The sequence below is a fragment of the Eleginops maclovinus genome, chromosome 4 (genome assembly GCF_036324505.1).
Source record: "Eleginops maclovinus isolate JMC-PN-2008 ecotype Puerto Natales chromosome 4, JC_Emac_rtc_rv5, whole genome shotgun sequence".
In the NCBI taxonomy this organism is placed as follows: domain Eukaryota; kingdom Metazoa; phylum Chordata; class Actinopteri; order Perciformes; family Eleginopidae; genus Eleginops; species Eleginops maclovinus.
In genome coordinates, this window is record NC_086352.1 from 35,644,286 (window position 1) to 35,657,206 (window position 12,921).

General features: G+C 40.4%; 1 protein-coding gene across 1 annotated transcript in view; it reads left to right on the plus strand.

Annotated features, from left to right (window-relative positions):
• The first annotated feature begins 8,871 nt into the window (after positions 1–8,871).
• Positions 8,872–12,921, plus strand: part of aldh1a3 (aldehyde dehydrogenase 1 family, member A3) — a 54,687-nt gene continuing 50,637 nt past the window's right edge. Inside the window, exons 1-3 of the mRNA XM_063882559.1 lie at positions 8,872–8,985; positions 9,097–9,201; positions 9,638–9,778. Of these exons, the coding sequence (XP_063738629.1) occupies positions 8,893–8,985; positions 9,097–9,201; positions 9,638–9,778 (339 nt within the window). The 5' untranslated portion in view covers positions 8,872–8,892. The remainder of the gene's footprint in view (positions 8,986–9,096; positions 9,202–9,637; positions 9,779–12,921) is intronic.

Here is a 12,921-nt window from a genome sequence, read left to right on the forward strand (position 1 = left end):
ACATGTTTAAAAGCTTATCAGAAAGATTATATTGATGAAAAGGTTTCCAAGTCCCCATTTAGCCTACTAGACTAGCGCTACTAGCTGAGTGACTGACTAGCTGAACACAACTCAAGAGAGGAATAAACGAGAAGCATTCCTGTCTGTCACTGGCTGAAATTCAACGAGGGCGTCCTAGACTCAACAGACAACAGCATACGATTGGCACAGCGACTAGTCCGTGGGAGAACGGACGAATATGAAGTTGTATTAAAGGGTGTAGTTTGGGCACTGTAACACCATATTCTCTTTATCTCTCAGTTTTTCTCCGTCTCTCATAAATATATTTATACATTACTTCCCTAGTCCCTCACGTTTAAACCTCTCTGATCCCCTTTCTTTAACTTGCCAAAAATCAGCACACAAGCATAATCAGTATTCCTGTGTGAAGATTTTTTAAATGTGTTTGTCCCTCAGGATCCCGCTGTTGAAACACTACTGTGTCCTTAAAGCGCTCTGCGTCTACCTGAATGAAAGTTCAGAGAGCTTCATAAAGGAATATTAGGTGATTTGAAACCCAGCCAAACAAATCATTATTAACCTTTTTTTGGTAAATCATAACACAATCAATCATTATTGACAATAATCCATGATCCTTTCATTTTCCATGTATAAATCAACTACGTGAAAGACCTAGTTTGAAATATTTTGCTTACTTACTGCTTGTAAAAACTTGTGCTTATATTGGCTAGGGCTCCAACACATTTAACATGATTGGCTAAGGGGTGGGACATATCTAAGCTGTTGACCAATTACAACCGAGCCAGCAAGCTAACCAATCAGAGCAGACTGTGCTCTGGTTTCAGACAGAGGGTGAAAAGAGGAGCTGCAGCACAGGCAGTATGAGAAAAATAAAGAGCTTCCTGAACATTGAAGCATTTAGACATGTCCCAGGAGAGACAGTTACATACTGATATGCAACTGAACATAAGCAGGAGAGGACTCTTTAAAGTAGAGACACTACATACTGATATACACCTGAACATCAGCAGGAGAGGACTCTTTAAAGTAGAGACCCTTACATACTGATATACACCTGAACATCAGTAGGAGAGGACTCTTTAAAGTAGAGACACTACATACTGATATACACCTGAACATCAGCAGGAGAGGACTCTTTAAAGTAGAGACACTACATACTGATATACACCTGAACATCAGCAGGAGAGGACTCTTTAAAGTAGAGATGCTACATACTGATATACACCTGAACATCAGCAGGAGAGGACTCTTTAAAGTAGAGACGCTACATACTGATATACACCTGAACATCAGCAGGAGAGGACTCTTTAAAGTACAGATGCTACATACTGATATACACCTGAACATCAGCAGGAGAGACCTCTTTAAAGTAGAGACACTACATACTGATATACACCTGAACATCAGCAGGAGAGGACTCTTTAAAGTAGAGACACTACATACTGATATACACCTGAACATCAGCAGGAGAGGACTCTTTAAAGTACAGATGCTACACACTGATACACACCTGAACATCAGCAGGAGAGGACTCTTTAAAGTAGAGACACTACATACTGATATACACCTGAACATCAGCAGGAGAGGACTCTTTAAAGTAGAGACACTACATACTGATATACACCTGAATATCAGCAGAAGAGGACTCTTTAAAGTACAGATGCTACACACTGATACACACCTGAACATCAGCAGGAGAGGACTCTTTAAAGTAGAGACACTACATACTGATATACACCTGAACATCAGCAGGAGAGGACTCTTTAAAGTAGAGACACTACATAATGATACACACCTGAACATCAGCAGGAGAGGACTCTTTAAATTAAAAGCAATAATAACTACTTAAATAATTGAATTAGTTAATTATTCAAAGTAATTCTAGCTATTTTGGTTATATTGTTCATGTACATTAAAAACCACATGTATTTATTTATAATGGATCCAACAAAAGGATTTGTTCATTTGTTTTATTATAATATAACATGATGGTGTGTCAGGGCTAGTTCTCAAACTGATCATCATGAATACTTTGTTCTAATCCCACTTTAGGACAGTGAGATGGCAACAAGACTAATGGAGCCAATGGTGTTAGGACTCTTCCTCGTCACACACGAAGGAGCAGAGCCCGGGAACCACTTGAAGATGTTGGCTTCATCATCGAGGGTGTTGAACTGCTGCAAGAGCTAAAATACTTGGCAAACGGATGGGCAGTACTGCTTGGACTGATTTACAGCCTCAATCTGAGCTCCCCAAAGGACTTGAAGTATACATTTGAATTCATTCAAAAGGTATTGATGGAGTTGGATGGCCAAAGACTGTCAACCAAGGTGCAGGTTCTGAAGAACCGATTACAAGAGTAATCCCAAGGATAAAATACTGTGACAGAGATAACGTTCAGTTATCAATTGCCAAGCTGCTACATGTTCTTGTTTATATTTGCACTGTGGGACTGCCAGAAACGTTTTTTCAACGTTCTGTATGTATAACACATGTGGAAACTTTGACAATAAAGTGGACCTTGACTTGACCTTGACTTTGACTTTGACACACAGACAGACAGACAGACAGACAGACAGACATACAGACAGACAGACAGACAGACAGACAGACAGACAGACAGACAGACAGACAGACAGACAGACAGACAGACAGACAGACAGACAGACAGACAGACAGACAGACAGACACACACACACACACACACACACACACACACACACCAAGTTTCTTCTTTTTCAAAGTTCAAGGCATATGTTCATTGTATAACAGAGGCAAAGATCTACTGTAACATGAGCCTCACTGTTGCACTGAGGGACATTTTCCAGTATTACAATGAAGAAACGAAGAAACACACACACACACACACACACACACACACACACACACACACACACACACACACACACACACACACACACACACACACACACCACGTTTTTTCTTTTTCAAAGTTCAAGGCATATGTTCATTGTATAACAGAGGCAAAGATTTACTGTAGCATATTATTTGCTTGAGCAAAATTATGTGATGTATTTCATCTGTAAATGTTTGAACAGACATAAAAACACCATACAATGTGTTTCGGATTCAAGAAGGAACTCATTTGCGTTAGGTAAATACAACATAACTGGTCTAAGTAAAAACAACAATTTAAGCAAATACAACATAACTGTATGATGTAGCTTTTAATTAAGATGCTTTGGTAAGATTAACTTAAATGGAAGAATTCATTTTTACTTTACTAGTCTTTTTCTTATTTACTTAGCTTAGTTACGTGCAACTTGGTTGACATAACTAGACTAAGTAAATCCAACATTTCATTTCTTTGATTGTAAACATTCAGATATAACTAACAAGAATCCAATACCTGGATTTTTCATCAGCTTTCAACACAATACAAGCAGACATCTTGGTGTTTAAAATGGCCATGAGGGAACTGAATCCATACCTGATTCACTGGTATGCCTTTTCTTCACCAACAGAATTCAGCTCTTGAAGGTGAACAAAGCCCTGTCCTCTCCCGTTACGACAAATGTAGGGGACCCCCAGGGCTGTGTGAGTTCAGCTGTGCTTTTTACTCTACACTGACGATTGTCGTACCGACACACTGAATCAATTCATAATTAAGTACTCTGATGATACCGTGTTATTATCTCTGTTAAGTAACTCACACAACCCTGGGCTGCACCACTAGGGTGCAAACAAAGTGGTTGAATAGGGTGATAATAATGCTCTTGAGAATAGAATAAAGAAAACAGAGGAAATTGTTTTCGGCTCACCATCTGACCCCCATACAGTCCGTATTGCCTTTCACACTGAAACAATTATGCAGGTACTTTCATATAAATACACTTCTGTGTAATAATATACCATCTACTGCCATGACAAGACCACATAGGATATATCTGTAAAGGACTTAAAAAGGAACTTCTTTTCTAGGCTGACCTGAGTCTTTCCAGGCGGGTAGACAAATTCTTCTTTGGTTTTTACATCTTGGATTTTGACTGTATTACAGTAATCCAAGCTACAAAATAAAAAAATCAACTAGAACTGTATCGGATATTAACTTATCCTTCACGACAAGCCCACCAAGTTTCCCAAAACACTCTCCTCATCTCAGAGACAGGCAAAGTGGCCAAATAATGATTTTCCCCGACCACAGACCTAATCTCGAACTTCATATTCGCATTCCATCGCTTCTGGTGGTCAGGGAATCACTGAGCTCACTATTAAAGATCTTGGCCTGAGGTGTCGTGTTTGGCAAAGACATCAACGTGCCTGATGACATCCCATATCTCTTTCTGATGGGACCCATTTACCGTTCTGACATCATTCTGACATCTCTTCTTTCAGTACAGTATATGATTTGTAAAGGTCCTATTTGTGCATGTATTAATTTTAGGCCTAAAAAATAACGACAGTGGGAAAAATGTAATTTCCCATGGAGGACATTTTTAAGTTTTCATCCCCTTTTTCTTTCTGTCTTGCAGAACATTCTGGGGGTTCTCTAACATTGTGTTTACCATTTCAGCAATGACTGTTACTAGAAATACACACATAAAAAGATGCAAAGTGAGTTATCAAGACTTATTTAGAAAAAAAAGTAACCCTCCTTGTATGTTGACAGAGAAGCAGGGATTTTTTTTATTGCATTTAGTGTAGTCTTTATTTTCATGATATAAACAGAATTCATACTGACATTAGGATTTCTCTGCAGCTTGTTGCCAGTGTTATAGTAACAAATACATTTTACTTTAAGCAAAATATTTGCATGTTTGAATTTATTACCTATCTGTGCAGTTAAAAAAGTGAGATGTCATCAAGTAGGAAAGTTGATCTACTGGCCGTTAGAAGAAGTGATGAGAGATTCTATATCCAAGCTTTTTTTGTCCAATGTTATTCCTGAATGATTTTCAAATTGCTCTGATCTGAAAATACAAAGCATTTTCTCACTCCTTAGACTACACTGGGTAAGAGACTGATCTGAATTGCTGAGATACAGCCAGGAGTAAGATTCTCTTCCTGACATCAAAAGACTTCTGTCAGCTTGGGCAGGGAGGGATGACAGAGGGCCGCCGGGCAGACACACATCCCTCTGCAAGCCCAGCCTGTGGAGCACTTGGCGATGAACGGATATTGATGGTCGGCCTGCCCCGCGGATGATACCGTGGGTAAATATAGTGCCAAAGAGAAAACTGAGACAATGTGCACATTTGTCCGTCCAAGCAATCAAGTTTCGGTTTCTACTAAAAAAAAAAATCTATTATGAGCTAAATTCTCCTTGTTCTTTCACATGAACATGCTTGTATTATTGGAGGATTGAGTACAGACACCTTACTTAAGTAAGGTTGTAAATGAAGATATCTACATGTAGTAGGGTGAGGGAAAACTTAAACTAAAAAAGAAGATTTTCTTTTGCTGGTATGTATTCAGTGACAAATGTATAAGATAACCAATTCATAGAAAATATAATCAGGTCAGTATTATGTTTCTCTTAATGTAACAAATGAGTTGTACACATCCGACACTTCGATAAGGCAAGGTTTGCTGTTCTGTAGTCTTATTTACCCACTCTTGCCTCTTTTCCCATTATCTTTCAACTTAGATGCAAGAACTTTTAAACAAATGATATTTACTGCAACTGCAATATAAGAAAGGTTGCATATTATAAGTGTTCACAGATTTGACCTCAGCTCTCACTATTGTTTACTGTCAGCAGTGGGGCTCATGTATTTGGGTAAGCTTCCCGTGGTCCAAATGTTGGTATGGTAACACCAGATGATAAGCTTCTCTCCGAGTTGTGCTCTTTTATCTAGTGTGTATATTTTGCAACAAGTGCAGGAGCAGTGTGTTCTCATCAGGCCTGAAAAGAGCCTTTGTTTGGCTGTGAACACCTGGACAGAGTTCTCTCTCTCTCGCTCTCTCTCTCTCGCTCTCTCTCTCTCTCTCTCTCTCTCTCTCTCTCTCTCTCTCTCTCTCTCCTTCCCTGTTCTATCTATCCATCCATCTTTTTTAATCTGAATTGTTTTCACCTTCGTCCCGCCCCCTCTCCCTTTAAGGTTAGGATTAGGTTAAAAAAAAAAGTAAATAATGTTACTGTGTGTGTGTGACAGAGAGAGCGTGTGTGTGTTGAACTGCAACACTGTAACTGAAGGTCCAAACACTAGTCAGCCATGGGAAAGTGCTTTACGCTGAAGAGGAAGGAGAACTGGGTATAAGTAAAAGTCATTCTCAAGGCCATTTCAATGTCCACATTCTCAGACCCAGAATGTGAGTTCAGTGAGCAGTCTGCAGAAGTTAATGTTGCTTTTTGTTCTCCCTGAGGGCAGGAATTCCCGGACCATATATATCTTTGAATATTAAGGGTTCCCTTTTACTAAAAATGGGTTGATCGGTTGATTTTTGATCAACTCTCTGAAATGAGTCAATCAAATAATGTCATTTGTTTACGAATCATAAAACATTTTATTCAATCAATTTGTTTCCTTGGAATGAATCCCATGCCTTGAACTAATGAAATGTTCACTGTTTCTTTATTTCTTGCTTATTTTGTTATTGGGCTGAGATACACTTTGTTCATAGCTTCTTTGGCTTTTAATTTAGATGTTTTCAAATTCTTATAAATTCACTCAAACTCATGTTGAGGCTTTACTTTATTTTAAGAAGAAATACATCATTAATATTACTATGTGTGTTTATGTATAAATTAGCATAAATATGACAATAATGTAACACCACATCAAAATACATCATCATGCTGGTTTATAGGTCTAGGTCACCAAGAAATTGCATTTATGTTTATGGTGCACTGTATTTTGATCACGCCTACAACACTTTTTTTAATATATGGATGTTATGCACCTGGGCCCATTATGCATTATGTTGAAGTAACTCTTGCAAGTGTTCATGATATAAACATACATTAGATTTTTTGTTTCTTTTTGTTTATTGCGGGTAGTACTTCTATTGTGTACTTGACTTGCTATGATAAAGTATTCACCTCCTGCATAGACAATGTTTCTTACGGTTTCTTGAGTGGTATCCCAGGGTACGTTTACTATGCAGATGAGAGATTTAGAATAAATAAGTTAAAACACTCAGCAATAACACCAATTTAAACTATTTCGTAGTTATATTCTCTTTAAGAACTCATACACACACTCCCACAAACTCAACCACCTAGGCAATCGTTTGAAGTTCCATACATGGTTGAAGTGCATCATCCCCTGTTGGCTGTTCAGAATATAAAGCATTTCTCCAACTGGAGGCTGTAATGGCGGCAGGAGTCCTGAAGAAGAGCTGCTGTTACACTCACAGCGGCCTGAGTCAGATTACCCAACCAACAAGATGGTTCAATAAAAGCCTGATAAAAGGGTCATCATGCATTTAAGAATGTGAAATATAAATACACTATAATTTGCAGTATCTATATAGTTTCTTATATAAAAAATGATATTTTAAAATGACATTATTTGACAACCTGGCAAGAGAACAAAGTCTATTTGGACTTACCAAAAAAGTCCAAAATAGACTTACCAAAAACTTACCAAAAACTGGAAAACCCAACAGAAACAGTTTACTCGCCCAATAAAAATCCACACTGGATGTATAACAGCCTGATTTATCATCTTCCTCTGAGCCATAGAGGTCCATTCTTATTAAAATTAGCAGTGAGCCTCACTGTTGCACTGAGGGACATTTTCCAGTATTACAATGAAGAAACGAAGAAACACACACACACACACACACACACACACACACACACACACACACACACACACACACACACACACACACACACACACACACACACACACACACACACACACACACACACTTTACTTTAACTCAATCCCACATCAGCACCTGCTGTCACAAATACACCCTATAGAACAAAATGTGAGTTCATCTGCTGGAAAAAGGCCTCAACAAATGCTCTTTTTTCGGGAGTCTGTAAAAATGTGAAAAGATACTCTAAAGAAGACTCATTTCGATGGTCAAACCTTGAACATCAGTGGCTCTGTCAATCTCTCACACGCTATTAAACCTTTTTCAGCTATAGTGCAGGTTCCTGCTTATTTGCATGGGTCTAAGCCAATGCTTTGCATTTCATATTGTTTGCTGGCCTAACCTGCCAAGCCCCCCCCCCCCCCCCCCCCCCGCGCTGTCCCTTTGACTCTCTCTCTCATTATGAAGTGTTAGGAAGCTGCTGAAGTGAGAAATGAGCCTGCGAAAGCCTGTTGTCCTAATTAAACTTTGACATAAAGAGTGACAAGAAGCGATGAAGGGGAAACAATAGCAGACTGTGTATGAGTGCAAGCCCGGAGCAAGCAAGCGGCTTTGTCCTCAAGAACAAAAGCATGTGTTTGCATGTGTTCAAATTCATTCAGCTTCACCAGGCCCAGGTGCAAAGACCAACAGCTCATAGAGCTTTGATGAAAAGCCTGAAGTCGCAGAAGCAGACAGAGCTGCTGTGCTGTAATGTGAGCGTGCAGCAGAATAAACTGTCTCGTTACTTTCCCTGCCTGTACTGAAAGACACGGGGGACATTTTACCTCTGCTTTTCCTTTTGCTCTTTAAAAGGTACCCCACAGACAGCTTGTGAATGCTTGCTCATCCCAAGAATAAAAAAAATAAAATAAAAGCACTACATTTCCCATATCATGAGTCATGAGTGGATATTTTAAATAGGTATGCAACAGCAGGTACGTGGAAGAGTGTCCCATGGCTGCAAGAGTAGAATCCCCTCTTGTGTGAGGTGAGGGCGGAGCTGCTGTGTGAGGAGGGAGGACCTCCACAGTCCTATAAGAGCCAGTCGATGGGCTCACATTGCAGTACACTGGCCCTGGACTGGACTGCTGAACTAGAATGGCACAGAATGGAACCCCACAGAACGGAGTGGCTGACGGTGTCCCAGCTTTGCCTTCCCCTGTCACAGTTCAGGTGATCAGACACACTAAGGTAAGCGGGGTGGGGGGCATGGCTTAGAAGCATTTCCAATATGTTTTCATGATGATAGTTCTATTAAGGTTTGAGCACACACCAAAGGCCATACACACTCTCCTCCCACAGATTTTTATCGGCAATGAATGGCACTCATCTAGCAGTGGAAGGACTTTTCCAACTTTCAACCCAGCGACAGGTGTCAAAATATGTGATGTGGAAGAAGCAGACGAGGTAAGAATCTTGTAGGCTGGAATATATTAATGAAATAAGTCTAGGTTTACATACTGTAACACTGAATGACCAAGAGATTATTATTATTTGTCTGTTTTTGGCTCCAAAGCTATTTTAATATCTGTTAATCCTGCATAACTCAAGAACTCAAGCAAATAGATAAGAATCTTTTTGTTTGCCTAATGTATTTCACTGAATCGTTTTTTATCAACAAAATAACCACTGGACATTTTGATAAATGGAGGTAATTTGGGAGTCGAAATATTTCAAGAAAAAATCCATTCTGTTTACTACATGCTTTTAAACATTATAAAATGCAAACGTCAAACATTTCAGAAAGTCACTCACAGACAGACTTTTGTAACATCTTGTCTGTGTTCATACGGGGATCTGTGTCCTGGCTGTTTCCGCTTCATGGTGCCTCATGTCCGCGTAGAGAGATGTGGACAAGGCTGTGCAGGTGGCCAAGGCGGCCCAGCAGAGGAGCTCTCCGTGGCGGAAGATGGATGGGTCCTGCCGGGGTAGGCTGCTGCACGCATTGGCCGACCTGATGGAGAGGGACCGGCGGCTGCTGGCGGTGGGTCACTTCTTTCTCTATTCCTCCATGCTGAGAGAAACGGAGGATCAAATCAAACCCACTTTATTTTTCTCACACATGCACATGTACATAGCACGCACAGCTGCTCTATGGCAACGGGCTCCCTTAACATCTAGTTGTCTTTCATTTGGATAAGAAGTACACAATAATTTAGAATTATCATTTTTTAGGACGCACTTCTATTCTGTTGTCCTGCTATCCTGTAAATTAAAGACAAAACCGTCTTAAATAATGATTTATGATGGTTTTTAACAATCGGGGCTAAAGTTGAAGATTCATTTAAGCCATAATGTTTACGGAATTGCATCCAAATTTTCAGGGAGTTGGTAACAACAGGTTTCTGTGAGACATTATGAATCTTGAGAGGGAGTCGCGCGGTAAGGAGGGACTGTAAAGAAAACTTTGTGGACCGTAGTTCTATCTGAGCCCATGACGGACCTGTGTCAGCTCCTCTGTCAAACCAATGAATAACTTTGTTAACGTTGCATGCCCAGTAATATTGGATGAGATTGGGTAGTGAGAGACCGCCCAGCTTTTTGGGGGGTTGTAAAACAGCATTTTTAATACGGGGTGGCTTGTTCAACCACAGAAACGACGATATTGTCTGGTCTAGCTGCTGAAAAAAGGATTTTCTCATAAAAATTGGAATATGCTGGAACAAATAGACGAATTTAGGGAGAATCACCATCTTTACCATGTGAACTCTAACAGTTAGGGAAAAGGGGAGAGAGGACCAACGAGTCATATCAAGCTTACACTTATCAATAAGAGGGCGACATTTTTTGTTGAAAAGGTCCTTGAAGGAAGCAGTGACGAATACGCCTAGATATCGAAACCCCTCTGAGACGACCCTAAATGGGAAAGAGGATGGTGGCATCTTCCTAGACAGGCGATTGATAGGGAGAAGTTCACTTTTATTACAATTTAATTTATAGCCAGAGTATCTGCCGAATTGGGTTAGAATGTCTGTAATAACAGGGATGGACGAGGCCGGGTTTGATACATATAACAGCAAATCGTCCGCGTACAAGGACAGCTTGTGGGCGACATCATTCCTGGTGATACCCTTGATTGTCTCCTCCCCCCGAAGCCAGATGGCCAATGGTTCGACAGCTAAAGCAAATAGGAGAGGGGGAATCCCTGTCTGGTACCTCTACGAAGGGCAAAGAAGGGCGACCTCACACCATTTGTAGGGATATGGGCAGTTGGGGAGTCATAAAGCAGTCTAATCCATGCAATAAAGTCAGAGCTGAAGCCAAGTTTTGACAGGACGTAGTACAGATACTCCCACTCAACCCTGTCAAACGCTTTCGCAGCGTCTAAAGAAATTACCACCTCAGGTATGACAGGGTTGGGGGAGCCGATAATGTTGAAAAGTCGTCTGGTGTTAAATGACGAATTCCTTCCAGCCATGAACCCAGTCTGGTCTGTGGAAATCAGGGCAGGCAGGGCTTGCTGCACACGAGTGGCTAGGACCTTGGCGAGAATCTTTTGGTCCACATTTAAAAGTGAGATGGGCCTATAGTTGCTACATTCAAGGGGATCCTTGTCTTTTTTTAACAAAAGAGAAATGTTAGCTTCAGATAGGGTTGGGGGCAATCGGCCACTAGTAAAGAATTCATTGTAGACATTAACCAAATGTGGTGTTATTAGGTTCGAATTTGCTTTGAGAATTCTACTACAAACCAGTCTGGGCCAGGGTACTTGCCATTTTGTAGCTATCCAACCGCCTCCTGCACATCCGCCAATGAGATAGGTGTGCCTAGTTTGTCAGCCAGATTACTATCGACTTTGGGATATGTAAGCATCTCTAGGGGGTTGTGGCTCTTCCAGATTTCGGGCAAGTACTCTGAAGTGTACAGGTCAGAATGGAAATTTAAAAACGCATCATTTACTAATTTGGGGTCGGTGACCACTGCTCCTGATGGCAATTTTATCCTGGGGATCAGTCTTGAGGGAGCAGCAGTTCTAGCCTGATGGGCGAGAAGTTTGCCCGCCTTATCTCCCATTTCAAAATAACCTTGCCTTGTTTTTAACAATTTAGTTTCAACCTTGGATGTTGACAAACGGAAAAAAAGTCAATTCTTGAGTATGTACGATGAACGTGGGAGAAAAACGAAAAGGCTTTGGTGGATGGATTAAGAGATCTCCAGGGATCACTTAGGCCAAGCTGGTTTAAAAAAGATTTCAATGTGGTAGCAGAGTTGGATAAAGTAAGGGGTCTAGAGGAGGACCTATCTAGAACAGGATCCTGAATAATGTTGAAATCGCCACCTATAATCGGGTAATGACCCTATGTCAGGAAGGGAAGAGAAAAGATGGGTGATAAATTTGTCATCATCCCATACAGGGGCGTAGAGACTCACTAAAATAACTGGGATGTCAAATAGCCTGCCTGATACAGCCACAAAACGTCCATTAGGGTCCTCCATAGATTTTGTTGGTTCAAATGTTATATTTTTGCTAACAATAATTGCCGCCCCTCTTGCCCTCGCGGAAAATTTAGAATGAAATACATGACTCATCCAAGGTCTTTTAATACGTGAAATCTCAGAGGTCTTGAGGTGAGTTTCCTGAAGGAAATAAATATCCCCTCTGAGTTGTCTCAAGTGTGAAATCACTTTGTCCCTCTTAATTGTTCCATTGACTCCCCTAACATTCCACGACACAAACCTGCAGCTCTGGTTTTGAGGTGTAATTGTGTTACATATGCACACATACATTACTCACCCTTTGTTAAGTGAAGATGTACAGTGACGATGCTTTTTTTTGGGGGGGGGGGGGGGGGGCGACAACATAAAGAGAACAGGGAAAGAAAAGAAAGAGAGAGAAGAGAAGAAAAAACAAAACAAAAAAAAACAAGAACAATAGGAAACCCTATTAACACATTTAAAACCCCTATAGCTTCCTTTTTTTATATATATATACTCACTAATCCCCATAACTTCACCACTCCCGCAGGACAAAATGTAACCCTTATAGAATAGCCAGTCAGACAATAACAGAGAAGTGCCTCCCACATTGCAAGGTCTAAAACCAAACTACTCACATGTGAGTATAAACAAATACAACAGTCACTGTGGAAATATTTGTAGACAAAGAAATAACAATGCAAGTTTTCC